General features: G+C 40.4%; 1 protein-coding gene and 1 non-coding gene across 5 annotated transcripts in view; one reads left to right on the top strand and one right to left on the bottom strand.

Annotated features, from left to right (window-relative positions):
- Positions 1–15617, top strand: part of PAPSS2 (3'-phosphoadenosine 5'-phosphosulfate synthase 2) — a 203454-nt gene extending 187837 nt beyond the window's left edge. For all 4 annotated transcript variants that reach the window (XM_059901010.1, XM_059901011.1, XM_059901013.1 and 1 more), the window contains 4 exons: positions 10046–10181; positions 11541–11809; positions 12895–13124; positions 13703–15617. In XM_059901010.1, the coding sequence (XP_059756993.1) occupies positions 10046–10181; positions 11541–11809; positions 12895–13124; positions 13703–13844 (777 nt within the window). In that variant the 3' untranslated portion in view covers positions 13845–15617. The remainder of the gene's footprint in view (positions 1–10045; positions 10182–11540; positions 11810–12894; positions 13125–13702) is intronic.
- Positions 7874–8000, bottom strand: LOC132351381 (U6atac minor spliceosomal RNA). The gene has a single exon (XR_009498315.1). It is a non-coding gene; the product is annotated as a U6atac minor spliceosomal RNA (small nuclear RNA).
- Positions 15618–22683: the final 7066 nt, after the last annotated feature.

The following is a 22683-nucleotide window of genomic DNA, read 5'->3' as shown; positions in this document are numbered from 1 at the left end:
ATGGGTGTTAGCTCTTCTCTAAATGTTTGATAGAATTCACCTGTGAAGCCATCTGGTCCTGGACTTTTGTTTGTTGGAAGATTTTTAATCACAGTTTCAATTTCATTACTTGTGATTGGTCTGTTCATATTTTCTATTTCTTCCTGGTTCAGTCTTGGAAGGTTATACCTTTCTAAGAATTTGTCCATTTCTTCCAGGTTGTCCATTTTATTGGCATAAAGTTGCTTGTAGTAGTCTCTTAGGATGCTTTGTATTTCTGCAGTGTCTGTTGTAACTTCTCCTTTTTCATTTCTGATTTTATTGATTTGAGTCCTCTCCCTCTTTTTCTTGATGAGTCTGGCTAATGGTTTATCAATTTTGTTTATCTTCTCAAAGAACCAACTTTTAGTTTTATTGATCTTTGCTATTGTTTTCTTTGTTTCTATTTCATTTATTTCTGCTCTGATCTTTATGATTTCTTTCCTTCTGCTAACTTTGGGTTTTGTTTGTTCTTCTTTCTCTAGTTTCTTTAAGTGTCAGGTTAGATTGTTTACTTGAGCTTTTTCTTGTTTCTTTAGGTAGGCTTGTATAGCTATAAACTTCCCTCTTAGAACTGCTTTTGCTGCATCCCATAGGTTTTGGGTCGTCATGTTTTCATTGTCATTTGTCTCTAGGTATTTTTTGATTTCCTCTTTGATTTCTTCAGTGATCTCTTGGTTATTTAGTAACGTATTGTTTAGCCTCCATGTGTTTGTCCTTTTTACGTTTTTTTCCCTGTAATTCATTTCTAATCTCATAGCGTTGTGGTCAGAAAAGATGCTTGATATGATTTCAATTTTCTTAAATTTACTGAGGCTTGATTTGTGACCCAAGATGTGATCTATCTTGGAGAATGTTCCGTGCGCACTTGAGAAGAACGTGTAATCTGCTGTTTTTGGATGGAATGTCCGATATATATCAATTAAATCTATCTGGTCTATTGTGTCATTTAAAGCTTCTGTTTCCTTATTTATTTTCATTTTGGATGATCTGTCCATTGGTGTAAGTGAGGTGTTAAAGTCCCCCACTATTATTGTGTTACTGTCGATTTCCTCTTTTATAGCTGTTAGCAGTTGCCTTATGTATTGAGGTGCTCCTATGTTGGGTGCATATATATTTATAATTGTTATATCTTCTTCTTGGATTGATCCCTGGATCATTATGTAGTGTCCTTCCTTGTCTCTTGTAACATTCTTTAATTTAAAGTCTATTTTATCTGATATGAGTATAGCTACTCCAGCTTTCTTTTGATTTCCATTTGCATGGAATATCTTTTTCCATCCCCTCACTTTCAGTCTGTATGTGTCCCTAGGTCTAAAGTGGGTCTCTTGTAGACAGCATATATATGGGTCTTGTTTTTGTATCCATTCAGCCAGTCTATGTCTTTTGGTTGGGGCATTTAATCCATTCACGTTTAAGGTAATTATCGATATGTATGTTCCTATGACCATTTTCTTAATTGTTTTGGGTTTGTTTTTGTAGGTCCTTTTCTTCTCTTGTGTTTCCCACTTAGAGAAGTTCCTTTAGCATTTGTTGTAGAGCTGGTTTGGTGGTGCTGAATTCTCTTAGCTTTTGCTTGTCTGTAAAGCTTTTGATTTCTCCATCAAATCTAAATGAGATCCTTGCCGGGTAGAGTAATCTTGGTTGTAGGTTCTTCCCTTTCATCACTTTAAGTATATCATGCCACTCCCTTCTGGCTTGCAGAGTTTCTGCTGAGAAATCAGCTGTTAACCTTATGGGAGTTCCCTTGTATGTTATTTGTCGTTTTTCCCTTGCTGCTTTCAATAATTTTTCTTTGTCTTTAATTTTTGCCACTTTGATTACTATGTGTCTCGGCGTGTTTCTCCTTGGGTTTATCCTGTATGGGACTCTCTGCGCTTCCTGGACTTGGGTGGCTATTTCCTTTCCCATGTTAGGGAAGTTTTCGACTATAATCTCTTCAAATATTTTCTCTGGTCCTTTCTCTCTCTCTTCTCCTTCTGGGACCCCTATAATGCGAATGTTGTTGCGTTTAATGTTGTCCCAGAGGTCTCTTAGGCTGTCTTCATTTCTTTTCATTCTTTTTTCTTTAGTCTGTTCCGCAGCAGTGAATTCCATCATTCTGTCTTCCAGGTCACTTATCCGTTCTTCTGCCTCAGTTATTCTGCTATTGATTCCTTCTAGTGTAGTTTTCATTTCAGTTATTGTATTGGTCATCTCTGTTTGTTTGTTCTTTAATTCTTCTAGGTCTTTGTTAATCATTTCTTGCATCTTCTCAATCTTTGCCTCCATTCTTATTCCAAGGTCCTGGATCATCTTCACTATCATTATTCTGAATTCTTTTTCTGGAAGGTTGCCTATCTCCGCTTCATTTAGTTGTTTTTCTGGGGTTTTTTCTTGTTCCTTCATCTGGTACATAGCCCTCTGCCTTTTCATCTTCTCTATCTTTCTGTAACTGTCGGAAGGTCTTTCTTTTAACTTAGGATAAAAATAATTCTTTTTAATTCCTTCGCGAAGGACTTAGAAAAACTGGGGTTAGATGAAAGAATGCGTTTCTAAGGGAGGTCTTGCAAGCTTTGCCTGGGGAGATGTTTTTAGATAGGGCAAAGAAATGACTTTCTGTTGGAGGGCTGGTCTAAACGGTCTCTTGAGCCCTCAGATCCTGTGATGGCTGTGACTCCCTCAGCTAAATGGGAAACAACTGGACTGGGGAGATAATTTAGTCTAACATCATGAGGCAAGAACCAGAATCATAGCTGTGCTATGCACAAAACCACAGCCAGAGCCTGCAGCCCTGTCCATCGTGAAATTCACAAGGGAAGTCAATTTCTTCATACAGAATGGATCCAACTAACCTCTGGAAAGAGACTGGAAGTTCATGCTCTGTGGCTGTTGTGGGGAGGGGGGTGGTCGGTGACATTGTTTCAATAAACAAAAAGCACAGGTAGCGGCAGAGTTTCCAGAGGGAAAATACCACATTTTCATCGGTGGATATTTTTCAGATTGAAAAATGTGTTCATCTGATTAGGATTATTTTGGAGTCAATCTGCCTAACGGCAAAATAGACTAAAACTCCTCAGCCTCCTTCACAGCTTCTAATTGTTGTTGGTGACGGGGTGGGATTGCAGGGAGTGGAATTGCTGGGTGTGGTTCATTTCCCATAAAGAAAAATATGTGAAAATGAATGCAAAAGCAATCCCTTATCCGAGATTAGAGCATTAGGGTTGAAATTTAAAAAGACATATACGAGTGATTCCCTAGCTGGAGTATCTAACTTTCAGAAAGTTCAAAGGTAATAGGGAACCATCTGAGACCCAGGAGACTCTAAAAAGCCTTGTGGTTGGACAAGGCACGTCCTCTCCCTTGTCCTCAGTTTCTTCATTTATAAAAGGAGGGGGCCAGACTCAGTAACTGAGATCTCTTCCAGCTTCGTGACCGTACACAATGGATGTTTGAATAAACCTGTTCAAATCTGTCAGACAAACTTCCCTTTGGTTTTGTTTTGTTTTTTTCAGTTGTGAAATGTTGCAGAGTAGGGAGGGCTTTTGCAAGGCCCCTGGTGGAACACAAGAGGTCAGTGGGGGAGCAAAGCAGCTTTTCATTTACTGGACACAACTAGCCACCCTGCAGATAAGCTCAGAGCCATCTGAACATTTTCTCTCCAAGAGGCTGGGAGACAGGCCTTGAAGTTACTGGACAATAGCTATTTGAGGAATTGTGTTCCGAGCCTTAATTATATCTTTGTCTCATTCCTTTTCTGATCATAATCCTTTAGGTTTGGGCTCTTATCTGCACTCAGTGACCTAAAGAATAGTGGCCTTTCTTCATGCCAGCTCAGATATTTCCACTCTTTGGGCCTAACATCCACATATACATGGTTAGCACTAAAAGAAAAAAAAAAATCTAAGGAAGCTCTTAAGCAATTATTTTTATCTTATCTTGCATCATGTGCTGGCAGTTGGAGGTCAGAATTTTTTTAGATGGCAGGAAGAGTGGTGGTGTGATTTGTGGCCTTGAAAATATAGTCAGTGACTGTAGCATTAGGTCATTAGAAGGACTCTGTAAACATTCCCAGTGAGCTAATGGTGAGAAATGGGCCATGGATAACCAGAGAGAAAACCACTCACCCTGTATAAGCTACACTTGGAGCACTGAAGGTGTGTTTATGGGAAAGGAACTGTCTTCACTGTACATTTTTTAGCACCTTGAAATTCACAGTAAAACTTAAACATGGTGTTTTGGTTTTAGAACCCCAAACCTTCCAACAGTAATTTCTTCCAAAAGTAATTATGGGCCTTCTTGTGTTTCCATGTGGCACTGGGAGTTATATTTGCATGGAAAATGGTCAGAGTCACCAAGGAAACGGTCTGCCTCTGTTGCATAGCCCCTCACTGCAGTTACCCTGACCTTCCATTCAAATCCTCCCAACCCTCTCTTTCACTGATATGGAACCACGTGACGTGTCACAGATGCGAGCATGAGGAGAGAAGCAGGTGAAACTCGTAAAAATAATGCTTAATGTTGCCTTTCGTCCATGGATCTCAAAGCTTTTTCAAATGGTAATTATTTCTCACAGTGTTCCTGTGAAGCACCTAAGAATCATTACTCCCATTTTACAGATGTAGAAACCAAGAGAAGAGAGTATGACTTCCCAATGAAGGATAGGAATGAGAGTGTCTATATCCTTTAGCCCCGCAATGAAGACCACATCATTAGTTGGAGCAACAGAATCACTTGGGGAGCTTTAAAAATTTCCCATGACCAGATCTCTCCCTCACAGACTTTGATTTAATTGGCTTGGGCTCAGTTCTGGGTGTTGTGTGTTTTGAAGCTCCCTGTGATTTTAATGTACTGCGAAGGTTGAGAACCATGGCAGTAGATAATTATCCGCAGCTGTTTCTTGTGTGCTCCACCTGGATATATCCTGCAAGCATCTCGCACTCACCATGGGCAACTTCACCCCAGCCTTGTCCCCCTCCTGTGTCCCCCACCTCCGTGAACAGCTCCGCCATCCAAACAGTGGCCCATGCCCAAAACCTAGATGTCATTCTTTTTTTCTTTTCTTTTTTTATCATAAGATCAACAACATTTATTTTCCATAATGAATTTCCTCAGTTTTGAGTGTACATCTCCTGGCATTCTGAAAAAATATATATTTTCTGTGTTATTTTCAAAGTATTATTTTATTTTTTAAATTGAAGTATACTTGATTTATAATATTGTGTTTCAGGTGTACAGCAAAGTGATTCAGTTATATGTGTGTGTGTATTCTTTTCCATTAGAGGTTATTACAAGATATTGAATATAGTTCCCTGTGCTATACAGTAAATCCTTGTTGTTTATCTATTTTATATATAGTAGTGTGTTTCTGTTAATCCCATACTCCTAATTTATCCCTCCCCCCCACTTCCCCCCTGGTAACCATACGTTTGTTTTATATGTCTGTGAGTCTGTTTCTGTTTTGTAAATAAGTTCATTTGTATATTTTTTAGATTCCACAAATGAGTGATATCATCTTTGTCTTTCTCTGACTTACTTCACTTAGTATGATAATCTCTGGGTTCATCCATGTCGCTGCAAATGGCATTATTTCTTTTTTAAAAAAAACGTTTATTTTATATTGGAGTATAGTCGATGTACAATGTTGTGTTAGTTTCAGGTGTACAGCAAAGTGATTCAGTTATGCATGTGTCTATTCTTTTTCATATTATTTTCCCATATAGGTTATTACAGAGTATTGAGTAGAGTTCCCTGTACTATACAGTAGGTCCTTGTTGATTATCTATTTTATATATAGCAGTGTGTATGTGTTAATCCCAATCTCCTAAATTACCCCTCCTCTTGCCACCTTTGCCCTTTGGTAACCATAAGGTTGTTTTCTAAGTCTGTGAGTCTTTCTGTTTTGTGAATAAGTTCATTTGTATCATTTTTTTAAAGATTCCACATATAAGTGATATCATATGATACTTGTCTTTCTCTCTCTTACTTCACTTAGTAGGATAATCTCTAGGTCCATCCATGTTGCTGCAAATGGCATTATTTCATTCTTATGACTAATACTCCATTGTACATATATACCACACTGGACGTCATTCTTCCTTCTTTCTTCTCCCTTGTCCATTCAATCACCAAGTCCCAACAGTTCTGCCTCCTAGGTATTGCTTGAAGTTGTTCACTTCTGTTGCACCTTGGGCCAGGGCACTTAATTTCTTCCCTGTCTCTTACCCTACTCCCCTCGAAGCCCCTCTCCATTCTTCAGCTAGAGTGGACCGTTCAAGCTTTATTTGGGAGCTCACATAAAGCTATGACTTCACCTTACCACCTCTAACCACCACCGCCCAAGACAGTCCCCTCCAGCATCTCAGCTGGTCATTATATCATCCTCTGTCACACTTTTGCACATGCTAGTCCCTCAGCCTAGGACACTGTTCCTTCCACTCCTGCCTCCTCACTTTCTCTGTTACACCTTCCCACCCTCAGCTGCTCCTCTCCTTCTGAAGTGCACGTCCCCTCTTCCTCTCCAGGTTGTTCATTTCCGCTCTTCCTTTCCTTGCCCTCTTTCAGCCTGTTCACCATAGCTTTTTTAGTCTTCATCCTAGTGTTTGAGCTCATCCTCTCTCCTTTTTGCATTCCTGTTGTCTGTGATTCCAAGCCCAGTTCCTCTTTCGCTGCTTCACTAGACTCCCTTAAAGCCTGTTCCTCACACCTGTGTGTCCAGTTCTGCAAACTCTAGCTGTGGTCCCACACCTGCCTTTACCAGGAGGCTTGGAAGGAAGTGGGGACTTACGGGCCACAAAGCCCTTGGAAATTAGAGCCACTGGACCTCCCTTCCTGATAGCTGGACCACAGTTCTGGGGACAGTTGAGCCACCTTGGGGACAGAGATGCTCTCTGTCCCTCCTGATCCCAGAAATGCCAAAAGCATAGTTTCAGCATTGTTCTCCGGATATATTTTTAGGCTGGATGGTGAATGAAACAGGTTCAATATTGCCTTTGCCAATAGAACAATAGAGGGTGGACCCCTAGTGCCCAGAATGAGTTACTGCATGCCCAGGGATTTGGGGTAACTCAAAATTTTATCTGCAGTTTAAGCAATGAGGAGAAAGTAAATGTCTAGGTATGGGTATTTGACAATATTCTTGTTAAGTGATTTTCCTGAGCATAGAGTTTAGAAGGGGGGCCATGAAAAAACAAGCAAATCCCTTGCAAATCATCCTTTCTCTACCCAGGACTTCCTTTGTTTCGGGGGCTGTCCTGTGCAATGTAGGATATTGAGAAGCATTCCTGGCCTCTAATCACTAGTTGCCAATAACACATCCTTCCCCACTCCAGTTGTGATGATCACTATTGTCTTCAGATAGTCAGATGTCGCCAGGAGAGGCAAAATCGCCCTCTGTTGAGAACCCTGGCTCTAGCCCAACCTCCCATTCCCTGAAAACCTCTGGAATGCAAGTCATTGTAAACTCCAACATCTGGCCATGACAGGAAATTGAATCAGGGGTATACCATCACCACCTTGATGTCTTCTGAATTGGTGTCATAAATCAATCAGCTTTCTCTCCCCTTTTCTTGCCTCCCTCTTTTCTGCCGACATTACAGGCTGGCCACACTGTCCTTGGACACTGCAAAAGGCAGTTATGGAATTTGATCAGGGGAATGACTGCACAACTATGATTTGACTGAGAAGTAAGACTTCCTGTAATGTTTGTCTCAATGACTGAGGAGACACACCTGCTCTCAGTCGTCACTTGTTGCACTGCAGCGTCATATGGAACATATTTAAGTTTATAGAAAAAATAAAAGGTTGTCATGTTTTTCTTTGTTCAGGATGAGATAATACGAACACATAACAATGTATAAGTTTCAGATGTACAACCTAAAAACCATGGTTAGATGTCACAAAGTAGGTGGCAATGCATTACCCATATGTGTGTTGTCAGGCCTGGGGCCTCTTCCATCCATCCTTGTCAAGGAAAGTGCTAACCCTCTCCTTTCATCAAACACTGTCAGGCCTTTCTTTTTCATTACTTTGACCATTCTTCACACCAGGTTCACACCTAATATTTGTGCGACCCAGGGTAACAATATGAGCTGAAGCCCGATACCATATTTAAAAGTTACTTATCTAATAAACTTAAATATGTTTTGTCTTTCTACTTTGGCAATATGCCTTGGTCACAATCTGGAAGGCCAGGTTCAAATTTAGGCTTCTCGGTTCTGTACCAGAACATGGTAGTGTGTGGACAGTTGGCTCTTGGCCTGCAGCCAACCCTTCCTTCTCTTTCTGTGCTTGGCCTTGCCCCATGCCGTGGAGGCCCTCTGGGTCTGCCTGTGGGCACCCCAGGCTGAATGTCCCAGCTACACATCTCATGGTGGAGAGTAAATGCGGACTTCGGGTGGGCCTGCCCACCAGGGTTTCCTTGCCCTGACAGAAGGGGCACAGTTGAAGACGCCAGAGTTGGGCCATCTGAAGTGTGGGACAATGTATAGATGGTTCTTTCTAAAAGTCTCCATGTTCTGTTCCTTACCCACCCTTTCCTGAAGTCACTTTTTCAACTGAGACTGGGTATCGAAAAGTAGAGTATTTATAGTGACCTCAGTGAAAAATGAGTCTTTGTCATCTATCATCTATCTATCTACCATCTATCTATTTACTTATTTAGGTAAAAAACATGTAACATAAAATTTACCATTTTATCCATTTTTAAGTGTACTATTCAGTAGTGTTAAGTATATTTACATTGTTGTGAAACAGATCTCCAAAACCTTTTCATCTTGAAAATCTGAAACTCCATACCTATTAAACAACAACTCTTTCCCTTCCCCAGACCCTGGTATCAACCATTCTATTTTCTATGAAGTTGACTACTTTAGATACCCATGTAAGTGGAAAAATACAGTATTTATCTTTTTGTGAATGGCTTTTTCACTTAGCATAATGTTTTCAAGTTTCATCCCCCTTGTAGTCTCTGGCTGGATTTCCTTTGTTGTGAAGGCTGAATAATATTCCATTGTATGTATATCATTCACATTCATTGTTCATCCATTCATCTTTCAATACATATTTGGGTTGCTTCCACCTTTTAGCTATTGTGAATAGTGCTGCTGTGAATATGGTTGTGCAAATCTCTGTGAGACATTGCTTTTAATTCTTCTGGGATATATACACAGAAATGGGATTATTGGATCAGGTGGTAGTTGTATTTTTAATTTTTTGAAAAAACTCCATACTGTTGCACCATTTTACAGTCCCACCAACAGTACACGAGGGGGTTCTCCACATCCTTGCCCACACTTGTTATTTTCTGGTTTTGATAGTAGCCATCCTAATGGGTGTGAGGTTGCACTTCTCCAGTGATTAGTGATGTTGAACATCTTTTCATATCCCTGTTGGGTTGGCCATTTGTACATCATATTTGGAGAAATGTCTATTAAAGTTGCTGATTTTTAAATTAGGTTATTTAATCTTATATCAAAGAAGAATATCCACATGATAGAAAAAGGCTATTCATATACTCTTCCCTTTTCCAACTACCTATCTGTAGTTGAATTTTCTTTACATATTTCAGGCAAAATAACATATTGCCACAGAATAAATGCAAAAGTAGATATGAGAATCCAGCTGCCTTCTATTAAGTCAGATAATGAAGAGATTTGCAAACATGTAAAACAATGCCATTTTTCTCTCATGTTTTTGGAAAATATTTTTCAGTAAAAAATAAAATATTTATGTTAATATTTAATAAATAAATATTTTATTGTTAGTTTTAAGTCAATAAATATTTTTAAAGGAATTAAGTTTTAATTTCTAATACAGAAAATTATAGATATAACCAATATAAACAAAAGCTCTTTGCAGGTCCTCAATAATTTTTAAGAGTAATAAAGGATTTGAGAGACCAACAATTTTGATAAATACTGTGCTTGAAATGTTGAAGAACTGAAGGCAGTTCTTCAAGTAAGCCAAGATTGGTTCAGAAGAAGAAAAATTTTTAGATAAAATGGAAAACAGTATTAATCACTAACAACTTTAATAACGATCTTTCTAGATGGTGATGGAAAGTGGGGATTGGCTGGTTGGTGGTGACCTTCAGGTGCTGGAGAGAATACGGTGGAATGATGGGTTGGACCAATACCGCCTGACACCTCTGGAGCTCAAACAGAAATGTAAAGAAATGAATGCTGGTACGTAGCCTGGCTCTACTGCATTTGTTAATACTCCTAACCCTCCTCTGCTTACAGAATTAAGGATTATCAGCAAACAGCATGTTTATAGTTTTGAAAAGCTGAAAACTTTTATCATCTATTGATATGTCTGTTGATATGGAAACACCTTATAAAGTTGAACTACAGCAATATTATGCAGTAGTTAAAAATATGCACTGATCCAGAAAGATACCCCAAATATATCTATTAAGTAAAAAAAGCAAACTGCAGAACGGTATGTATAGAATAGTTCTGGAAAACAAAATAAAATGTAATAATTGCTTTAAAAACTCAAACCTACTTCTGTGTGTAGCAGAAATCTCTGGCAGCATGTGCACCAAACTGCAGATGACAGTGGCTACCTCTAGGGGTAAAGCGGGACCAAAGGGAAGGGAAGATTTTCACTTTACATATTTTGAAAAAGAGAGAGAAAAAGTAATGATAGGATGATGGATGATTTTTTTTTAAGTTATTATTTATTTATTTATTTATTTTTGGTTGTGTTGGGTCTTTGTTTCTGTGCGAGGTCTTTCTCCAGTTGTGGCAAGCAGGGGCCACTCTTCATCATGGTGCGCGGGCCTCTCACTATCGTGGCCTCCCTTGTTGTGGAGCACAGGCTCCAGACGCGCAGGCTCAGTAGCTGTGGCTCACGGGCCCAGCTGCTCCGTGGCGTGTGGGATCTTCCCAGACCAGGGCTCGAACCCATGTCCCCTGCATTGGCAAGCAGATTCTCAACCACTGCGCCACCAGGGAAGCCCCGATGGATGATTTTTAAATTCAATTTTGGGCTTTTCTGTATTTTCTAAGTTTTCTATGATGGATATACATTAATTTATTTCATAACCAGAAAGAAAAATTAAGGCTCTCAGGAGTTCATCACTAATTGGAGTAGTTTTGAAGATTTCCCTAAAGTGAAGAAATATTTTTATATCTTTAAATTGTTAAACTTTTGCACAGACCCCAGAAAACGTTCCTTATCAATAGTCACTTCCCAGGGAAATGAGGCTGGAGCAGGGTGCAAGAGGACTGATTAATACTGGCCCCTGCCTGAGCCTTGGTTTGTAGGAAAGGTCCTGGCAACAAATGTGTTCATTTCTGAGTCAGGCTCTCCCTTTAGGGCTTCCTACCTTTGTGTCCTATTCCTGTCTAAGCAGTCTGGCACTGGTTGGTACCTTTGGAGTAACACCCCTAAAGATCCAGGTGGATTCTCCAGCCGGTCCTTAAAAGCAAGTGGACGTAACAAGTTCACTGAACAGTAAACACAGCTGCATCTTCTCCTTTCTGTCCTTGCAGACAGCGCATGTCTTTGACCTTGGTGCTTCTGCTTCCCTTTCCCAGATGCAGTGTTTGCATTCCAGTTGCGCAATCCTGTCCACAACGGCCACGCTCTGCTGATGCAGGACACCCGCCGCCGGCTCCTGGAGAGAGGCTACCAGCACCCGGTCCTCCTGCTGCACCCCCTGGGCGGCTGGACCAAGGATGACGACGTGCCCCTGGACTGGCGGATGAAGCAGCACGCGGCCGTGCTCGAGGAGGAGGTTCTGGACCCCAGGTCCACCGTCGTGGCCATCTTCCCATCGCCCATGTTGTATGCGGGCCCCACAGAGGTGCGCAGCTCCCCGGGCTGGGCTGGGGACTCAGGAGTACAGCATCTGATTTTACTTAGAAGAGCCAGTGAGCTTCTGGGATTCTTCTTCATGAGCAGATTCTAAAATCTTCTGGTCTCTTCACTTTATCCAACTTAATTATGTTTCCATATAGTATCTGTGAAAATGCTAGAAACACCAAATCAAACAAACCTGTCACACACTGCCTTTGAGACTGTGGAAGTTGGTATGTGAACGAGGTGGATAATACAGCTTACCTGGGTTACAGGGCAAGATGTATCTAGCCCAGTATATCAGAAGTTCCAGTCACTCTTAAGTGATTCACCATGCTCGGTGAGCTATATTAGAAGGGAGAAGATGTCTTTAAAACCTTAATGTCTCCCTTTCATCATAACACACTGAGCCTATCAAACAGAGACTTTCTGTGTCCCACTGCACCACCAGTGTAGTGGATTTCAACAAGTTTACAGGAACTATGATGAATTGAAAAGGTCTCAACCCTTTGGAATGCTCCAAACTGAGTTTAATGAATTAATTCTCTTCAACCAGATCAAAGTTCCAGGCCCCTCGCTCTCTTCCCCATCCTTTATATTTCTATCTGAGCTCTAAGGAGGGCAACTTATTTTGAAATCCCAATGCTGTGTCGAAATGGAATCAATGTCTGCATATGAAGGTTAATTAGCTCGTTACTGGCAGTCAGATGGTAAGAGATATTGGAGTTTGTAATTTCCCTTAAACTGTGATTTATTTTGAATAGGGAGGAACTGGGAAGTGAAATCCACATAGTTCTGTGGAACAGTACGATCTGAGTGTTCCTGGTCTGTTAGTCTGGAGAGGTTAGGAAATATAAACTCATGGTCTAAGAGGGAGGAGTCTTATCTTTAAAGCTCCTATATCCTACCCAATATAACCAAAAAGATGACAAGGGCAGGAGTCTTGGACACCTCACTGACTTCCTTGCAGCTATTAGTTGACCCACATCGCTGAATTACTTCCAAAGCAGAATAAAGGGGTGTCTCCATAAACAGGGACCCCACAGGATTGGCCGGTGATGACCAGCATGTCCTTTCTGTGATGTTTCCTAGGTCCAATGGCACTGCAGGTCCCGGATGGTTGCAGGGGCCAATTTCTACATTGTGGGCCGGGACCCTGCAGGAATGCCCCACCCTGAGACCAAGAAAGACCTGTATGAACCTACTCATGGGGCCAAGGTCTTGACCATGGCCCCTGGCCTCACCTCTGTGGAAATCATTCCATTCCGAGTGGCTGCCTACAACAAAGCCAAAAAAGCCATGGACTTCTATGACCCAGCAAGGTAGGTTTTCAGAGGAAAATTCTTTAAATCAACATCTGTACAGCTGGAATGATGAGGCAAAATTTCAGAAAGCTCCCCAGTGCATCTCCACATGCTCCTTATTGGAATGAGAGTCCCTTGAAAGCTAAGACCTGGTCTTGCACATTTCGTGTCCCCTGAAGTTGTAGCACAGCCCCTTGCATATAGCAGATGGTCCATGAATATTTCTTTTTTAACATACATTCCTTGAGCATGCACTGAGTGCCTGGCACAGTATGTGAAAGGAAGTAAACACAGAAAAAGATTTCAATGAGCATTTACAGAGCACGCACCACGCTCAGAGCTCACACAAGTAGGCAGAGCTAACAGAAGATGCTTCCCATGAACTGAGTAGGTGTACAGTATTGAATGGGTAGCTGCCATGACTTCCCTTTCTTCTGCCAGTTCCTTTACTGAAGATTTAGTGAATTGCTTATTTTAGAAGATGCAGCATTTTACAGAAAGAAAACAATGTGGTCTCAGAACCCATCCTCCTCCTGGGATCTTTAAGGTAGATGTTATTTACCTACGCTGAGTTCTTTGTTGCTACCCTCTGACAGGCACAATGAGTTTGACTTCATCTCAGGAACTCGTATGAGGAAGCTGGCCCGCGAAGGAGAGAATCCCCCAGATGGCTTCATGGCCCCCAAAGCATGGAAAGTCCTGACAGATTATTACAGGTCCCTGGAGAAGAACAACTAAATGCCCTTCAGCACCAGAGTTTCTTTCTGAAGTGCTCTGTGATTTCTTTTTCTATTTTTGTGATTAGATGCTTTGTATCCAATTGCTTCTCAATGATTGACTTTAAAGTTAATGTTTTATAATGAGGTAAAAATGTTCTCTATAATTTAAAGTCAACATATATATACACACACACGTGTGTGTGTGTGTGTGTGTGTGTGTGTGTGTGTGTATAAAGTAAAACTGAAGACCAAACCTTAGCAGGTAAAAGCAATATTATCATTTCAGAATGAAATTTTAGTTGTATTTTCTACTGCATCTGAGCAGTAGGTCCCAGATTTCGTAAAGCTTTGACCATGTGTCTAGTTTACTTGCCAAAAAGTAAAGCATGTCTCCCAGCTTAAGTCTTGCCAACCTGCATTCTCCCATGTCATATACCAGTAGTAAAAGAAATCAGATGGGCAGCCCCTTCTATACAGTTGACAAAAAAAGAAAAAGAAAAGAAAATCTCACCCCAAATGAGGAGTGGCTCATGTCAAGATTCTTGCCAGTATTTCCCTCGTGCCCGTATCCAGCCTTACTGCCCAGTATCTTAGGTGCTGAAGTATGACCTGACTGGAGAAACCAAATGTGTGAAAATGTGAAGTTAATCTCAGAGATCTATGCAACCTAGTTCTGCCACGGAAGTTATATTATCTAAGAAGAAGAGAAGTCTTAATATTTTTCTGTGAATAACATAACTCCAGTTAAACGGTGTCTTTTAATTAAATAGCATACAGGGCTTTGATGAAAAGATTTGCACCCACGCCTCAAACAATCTGGCAATGTTGTGGAGAGTTAATTTTTCTCCTCTTTGCTGTGGTCATTGTGTCTATGGAGAGGCTGCGCCTATTACCTGCAGCGGCATCAGCTGTGACCGAAAACAGTTCAGACCATCAGACTAGCGAGCTGCTGGAACCGGACAAAAACGCAGGAAGCTCCAACCTTTTCATCTTACAGGTGACCAAACTAAGACGATGCACAAGCACAGGCTTCATGAGCTATGAGCACTGTAACAAAAGTGCCAAATTGGCATTTTGGAAGTGCTGGTGGCACTGAACGGGCACCCAGGCCCCTTGACTCCCAGGCTGGTGCTTTGTCTACCCTGTACAACACAGGAGCTGGACCTGGTTTCCCTCAATTGCCTAACAAAACTCCTTGAACAGAGGGCACTTACCAGTCTTCTTGGATGCTGTAAGGTCTGGAGCTTTCTAAACCCAGCTGATTTTATTGCAGTTGAAAAAAATACTTTCCCAAAGACTCATGCTGTTCTGAAACATGCAACCTCTGATGGCTTTACTTTCTGGGAGGCAATCTTGCACCTTCTGCATAATTCCTCGTTACTAAGGAATGTATGAAGAAATAGTACCTTTTGTACATAGGTCTCTCTGGAAGAGACTTAAGACTGGAAAGAGAAAACTGTGATTTTTTTTCATACTCAGCTTTGTTTTTTTAAATGCTAAACCAAGCTAATGAAAGTTCTTTTGAGAATAAATCACAGTGGCCACAGCAAAGTATGACTATCTTTAATAGCACAGTGCCTATATTCATTTAATCAGAGGTCCTTACTGCCTTTTTAAAAAACAGCATATTTATTGAAAACATGAGACAAGATGTAGGTGCCTTAACCAATGTATTTTGTGATTTTTTAATATATTTAAAACTGCTCTTCTGCTTGAGTACCACTTAGTGCAAATGATTATTTCTATGTACAACTGATGCTTGTTCTTATTTTAATAAATTTCTCAAAATGAAGGCTGAGTCTTTCCTGCATCTCGTATCAAGTGTGCGTTGACATCTGCTGGTTGAAGCCCTTGTGACTTTGTATAATTGGAGAGAACAGCAGCTCTCTTTCAGACCATAATTAAGAGACTGTTTACCCTTGTTCCTGTCATTTTTTAAACTGTGCTCTCGATGTGAATGACACATGGTTTCAGCCAAGCACTACAGTTCCTCAGGGACCTCACCCCAGGATTTTAGTGCATTGGGATCTGACAAACTTTTAAAATTTTTCCTAACTTATTGTTCCCTTTTCTTCAAAGTGCCTCCACAGAGTTTCACCAGCAGGGTTAGAAGTAGTTGTGCTTCTTCCACAACTCCCACGCCTCCACTCACGTCAGCAGTTGCTACTGGTGTATGCAGAAAGGATACCTGTTGCCACCCACACTTTCAGTGGCCTTCAGACAGGCCTGCAGCTTTGGGGCTGTTTCCCTCCTTCAGTCCCTGCCTCTCTTCCGTCCTGAAGGCTTCATGCAAATTTTTGTTCCTGTCCTCACTCCAAACAAAACTGGTGTGATAGCCAGCTCAAAGGTGCCACTTGTTCCCACTTCCTCTTTCTCCCCAGATCCTTACTTGCTGGCACCTGGACAAAGTAGAGCAGGGAATGTGTAAGTACATAAAGATATAAGTGGTGCCAAGGGAGTATGCCATACTGCACAGGGCGGTGCGAAGGGCATATGTGAATCACTCATTCAGATAATGGTGGACTTACAAATCTATCAGCATTTTTATCAGGCCACAAGATTCCTTTCCAATCCATCTTCCCTGCAAGAAGAAACAAATCTCAGTGATTTGAGAACAGCAAGTTCATCTTAGTTTCTTCCTCATCTTCCTCCTATTACCTGACTTTTAGGTCTAGCATGGATCGTGAATATACTTTCCTGATAGGTAAGTAATCAGGAAATTAGAGGAGCACCAGAGCAATCAACAATGTGTGAAGGTTTGATAGAACACTTTTGCCTTTGAGATTTGAATGATAAAGGTTTCTATTATTTATGTATATCCCACTACCAATAATGCACAAATTATCAAGAATTAACTATATAGATATTGAAAGAGTAACCACTAATTTTTTCTTCTCCCTAGCATTAATTCTTTGGTCAATATTAGCTATTATTGGGCCACTCATCATACATATTCACCAAATGATTAAAGTGATGTATACAAGCAATTCACTAATACAGTACTCCAAAGGTGCCTATTTTTTTTGCTTATATTGTAATTTTATTGAAATTACTAAAAATAAATGGATCAATGACGAGCTTGGACATTTTAGTCTGATAAAAACCTAGACAAAATAAAATACTTTTTTACGGGGCTAGGAAAGAGTGATGACGCAAAGAACTCTTGACAAACTGAGAAACAAGCCTTTCGTAGGTAAGTCTTGTAGTTCTTCAATGGCTTATCTTTAGTAACGGAGGTAACCTCCCCTACCCGCCAAGCCATTAGCTTTTCCATAGATTTCCTCATTCCGATTAACTGCAGGAAAGACCAGTCTCAATCAGTAAGAAATCTAAATTATAGAATGTTTTAAAAAGTAATACAGTTTTATTACCTTCAAATACATAAGCGACAAACAGAGGGGCACAGCTTTTTAAATGTCATAACATGTATTTGTAATTGTTGGCAGCAATAATACATACTTTTGGTAAAGTTCTTAAATAGGGTTGGCTTGTTTCAGAAACTCAAACCTGCTCTGCACCTATTTTAATAAAACGTTTGTGAAAGCTCTTACATACTGTAATGTATTAAACACACTTATGGGTAAAAAGAAAAATCTTGATTATATTTATTGCATAAGCCTGTTTTCCATAAATAGTTCAAAGGTAAAGTTCAGCTCAGCACAGGTTTAAAAAGTAATGGCCTACTTCCATGTAAACAACTCCAAAATTGATCTGGTCTTTTAAACTAGTTAAAAGACTGGCATCTATAAATGTATTCACCAAGAAGAGCCTACATTTATGGAAGAAATTAATTCCATCAACCACTAAAGAGGTTGTACCCCAATCCTATCCTCAAATTATAAAAAAAATTATATAAAGTAGCAGATCTTTGGACATTCAAAGTAAACAACCAACGAAAAAGCTTACAGCTTCAAAAGAGCCAAAGAAACACATTTAATAAACAAAAACACCAAGTACCTGGAAGTGTCTATGACTTTACCTAATGGCATGTTTCATAACTTATGCCTATTAAAACAAGTCCAGGGACTTCCCTGGTGGTGCAGTGGTTAAGAATCCGCCTGCCAATGCAGGGGACATGGGTTCAATCCCTGGTCTGGGAAGATCCCACATGCCACGGAGCAACTAAGCCTGTGCGCCCCAACTACAGAGCCTGTGCTCTAGAGCCCATGTGATGCAACTATTGAGCCCACATGCCACAACTACTGAATCCCATGCTCCGCAACTACTGAGCCCCTGTGCTGCAACCACTGAAGCTCGTGTGCCTAGAGCCCATGCTCCGCAACAAAAGAAGCCACCGCAATGAGAAGGCCGCGCACCGCAACAAAGAGTAGCCTCCACTCGCCGCAACTAGAGAAAGCCTGTGCGCAGCAACGAAGACCCAATGCAGCCAAAAAAAAAAAAAAAGGCTCCATTCTTGAAGACTCCAATTTAAAAAAAACAAAAACAAGTCCATTTACCAAGGCTGACACCCATCAGTAGCTAAGAAAGTCACCCAGTTTAGAAGTCCTGATGATCAGGTCAGTATTGCTATTGCTAAGGCCCCAAGATGTGGCCGTGTCTCTCAACACGGCCACTGTTGCATCAGTGTGCTGTTTAGTGAAAACTGGGATGGGAACTTAAAGCACATCTATTTCAGCATTTCCATTATTGTACAGATAAGGAAATGGAGGCCCAGAAACGTGAGATGACGACTCTAAGGACGTGATGACCTACAGACATAGTCACTTGCTAGTTCCCGAGGCATTTTCATATGTTTCTTAAAACAATAACAGAAGGTACACATTATGATTTCCATTTACAGATAAGGGAACAGACGCCCACAAAAGTAAAGAGATTTTGCCCAAGGCTACACTGTGCACGCGCTCTCTAGCGCACTCTCTAACATAGAGTTCCACAACTGGGACTGAAACTTATAAAGCTGAAAATGAACTTTACATGACTTATAATAAATCCCTGCACAATTTCTTCTGCTAGAATGTAGAAGGATGCAAAAGACTTTCACTTCCATATAGTAACAAGAAAAGGCCAGACAAAATAAAAATAATACTTTTCCAGGAGACTAGCAAAGAACAGTGGATGCAAGGACTTCATTAACTGACTTCCAGGCAGAAATAAGCCCTTCCGAAATGAGCAGAGAGCCTTGGTACCTTTTTTTTTATACCAGGGTAGACTCCTGAGAATGGATATAGTGTGTGGAAGAGCAGGCCTGCCTTGGATGGAGAGACTTTGCAGCCATGCCTTGGATGGAGAGACTTTGCAGCCATGTGGAGAATTCAGCCAACACTCAGACAATAGTGACTGAAATCTGGAAACACATTTAAAAACAAACTGCTAGGCTAGACAAGTCCCCTTCCCTGGATTTTTCAGAGAAAATGGCAGAAGAGGGGTTCAAAGTCTTGTGCATTGCCAGAACCCTGTCAGAACTGAATACGGAGAAAAACCACAAACATCTGAACCTGCACCCAAACCCCTCCCAGCTCAAATACTGCCAAGATCAAAAGGCAACTAACTGCCTGAGAGGGTAGGGGTTGGGCTAAGCCTGGTCTACTCAATCTTGTTAAAGCTACAGCCCAGACTCAGCCTGACTAGACTCTAAGAGAAATGGGAATGATCAGCCCTTCACACTAACTGCCTATCAGAGGAATGGGCTTGTAGTTCCTGGAAATAAAACAAAAACCCATATTATACTTCAGTCTCCACTGTTTTGTTTTACACCTACTATCTGGAACAACATAAATTACAAGTTAAAAAGTGATCACCTGGCTGCAGAGTTGGGCATGCCAAGTAGCAATCCATTATCAAGTGGTAAAGCTTATGGGACTGGACCAAACAGTCCCTAAAGGCCTGTCCACACAAACTGTAATGTATATTGCTCGTATGTCCGGCATGCCCACCTGAGTCATAATACTGCCCTTGGCAGTACTGGCCTCATGTGACCAGCTGGTCATTTACCACTTTCTTGTCTAGCCACGTTCTCCACAATACTCAATTTTCTTTGGATGAAACCCCACTCTCCTTTTGCAGTTGACCAGTAAACCCAGATACAGTTGGCCCTTGAACAACGGAGGGGTTAGGGGTGCCGACTCTCTTCACAGTCAAAAATCCCCAAATAACTTATAGTCGGCCCTCCGTATCCACAGTTCCCCGTATCCGTGGTTCTGAACCTGCAGATTCAACCAACCGCAGACTGTGTAGTACTGTGGTATTTACTACTGAAAAAAGTCTGAGGATAAGTGGACCAATGCAGTTCAAACCTGTGTCATTCAAGGGTCAAGTGTACTTTTGCTCTCAAACCATTTAAGCCAAAGGAGTTCCTGAAGGGTCATTCTCTCAAAGCTCCAGAACTGCCAGGAGGTGATTTTTGACTTGGCTTTGCACACTTCCAGGATTTTGAATCTTGAATGGGGCAATTTAAAGATAAACATCTGGAGTTCATTTAATCCAGTAGAGGAATAAAAGCAAGATTCTTAAGCAATTCCTGTTAAAAAAACTTCTGGAGCTTTCAGAGTTCCTAACCTAAGTCCAGTTCTTCAGCTTCCCTCTGATCTTAAAAGCTCCTCATATCCTTCAAATAAATCCTTTATTGCTTAGGTCAGCTAAAGTTGATTGCCTGCAATGGAACCCTAACTGGTACTCTTCACAAGGCTATGACTGTGGCCCGGTAGACAATGCTCATCTCCCTCAGACATGTCTGCAAAAGGACTTTGTTTACTGGATGATATATTACCATCCCCTGTTTGAGTATCTTGGTCATTCTTAGAATTTCTGGAAGCTATGTACCTTCAGGGCAGTGAGGCATACTCCAATGTGTTCTATTCTCAGCTCCAAATCTTGCATGTTGGTAATTATTTCAACGTTTGGCTCTACTTTTAAAACTGAGCTGTCATGATTCACAAACCTGTGTCCTTGATGCATTCCACAGCAGCACTAACATTCACGGAAACTGTATCTCAAAGCAAACAAGCTTTTATCTAAAATTGTTCTCAAGCAGATTTATAACAGTAAATATTAGACAATCACAAAAATATACTCCCAGTTCAGTGTTTTGGTAATGAGACCCTTATGCGGTGTTAGTATTAACAGTGTAAAATTCACACCAGTGTTAACGAAGGAGGTTTTATTTTTACTCACATGCTAAATGGTTTTTTTAAGGTTTGATCTCATTTGCTTTTGGCATCTGTGCTATGCAGGCATACCTTGGAGATATTGTGGGTTTGGTTCCAGACCACTGCAATAAAGCAAATCTCTCAGTAGAGCAAGTCACACAAATTTTTTGGTTTCCCAGTATACATAAAAGTTATGTTTACACTGTACTGTAGTCTGTTGAGTATATAACAGCATCATGTCTAAAAAAACAATGTACATACCTTAAAAAATACTTTGTTGCTAAAAATGCTAACCATCATCTGACAATGCAGGGTTGCCACAAACCTTCAATTTGTTTAAAAAAAAAAGAAAAGCACTATTTGTGAAGCACAATAAAACAATGTGTATACCCTTACATCTTTTCCTCAATACAATTTCATGAACATGATGACCTGGACAGAATTTTCACCTATACATGTACATAGAGCTGTAACTTTTGACAACATGGATGGACTGAGAGATTATCATATTAAGTGAAGTCAGACAGAGAAAGACAAATATATCACTTCTATGTAGAATCTAAAAAACAAATGATACAAATGAACTTATTTACGAAACAGAAACTGACACACAGACAGAGAAAACAAACTTACAGTTACCAAAGGGGAAAGGGTGGGGGGAGGGATAAATCAGGAGTTTGAGATTAACATATACACACTATATATAAAATAAACAACAAGAACCTACTGTAATGGAATATTACGCAGCCATAAAAAGAAATGAAACTGAGTTATTTGTAGTGAGGTGGATGGACCTAGAGTCTGTCATACAGAGTGAAGTAAGTCAGAAAGAGAAAAATAAATACCGTATGCTAACACATATATATGGAATCTAAAAATAAAAAATAAAAAAAAGGTTATGAAGAACGTAGGGGCAGGACAGGAATAAAGACACAGACGTAGAGAATGGACTTGAGGACACAGGGAGGGGGAAGGGTAAGCTGGGATGAAGTGAGAGAGTGCATGGACTTATATATACTACCAAACGTAAAATGGATAGCTAATGGGAAGCAGCCGCATAGCACAGGGAGATCAGCTCGGTGCTTTGTGACCACCTAGAGGGGTGGGATAGGGAGGGTGGCAGGGAGACGCAAAAGGGAGGGTATATGGGGATATATGTATATGTGTAGCTGATTTACTTTGTTATAAAGCAGAAACTAACACACCACTGTAAAGCAATTATACTCCAATAAAGATGTTAAAAAAAGAAAAGAAAAAAAAAAAGAACCTACTGTATAGCACAGGGAACTATATTCAAAATCTTATAATAACCTATAATGGAAAAGAATCTGAAAAAGATTTTATATATATATAAAATACATAAATATATAAAAAAGATTTATATATATTTATATACACACACACACACACACATATATCTATATGAGTCACTTTGCTGTACACCTGAAACTAACACAACATTGCACATCAACTATACTTCAATTAAAAAGAGAGAGAGAGAGAGCTGTAACTTTTGAGATGATTAGGGAACTCTATCTTTGATAACTAAATTTATAACAATTTCAGTAATGAAGGCTCTCTAAATATTCTGTCAGCTCTAAATGGAATGATTCTATGGCTTTATTTGAGGCTTCCAGTTGGTGCTGGGATTTTAGTCATGCAGGATATATGCTTAGCGTATCAGAATTCTATTCAATATTCTGACATTGACCTTAAGAGAAGCTAAAAAGAGAACTATAAAATATACATCAT

Source organism: Balaenoptera ricei, chromosome 16 (assembly GCF_028023285.1).
Source record: "Balaenoptera ricei isolate mBalRic1 chromosome 16, mBalRic1.hap2, whole genome shotgun sequence".
In the NCBI taxonomy this organism is placed as follows: domain Eukaryota; kingdom Metazoa; phylum Chordata; class Mammalia; order Artiodactyla; family Balaenopteridae; genus Balaenoptera; species Balaenoptera ricei.
This window is presented reverse-complemented; position numbering and strand designations above follow the sequence as displayed.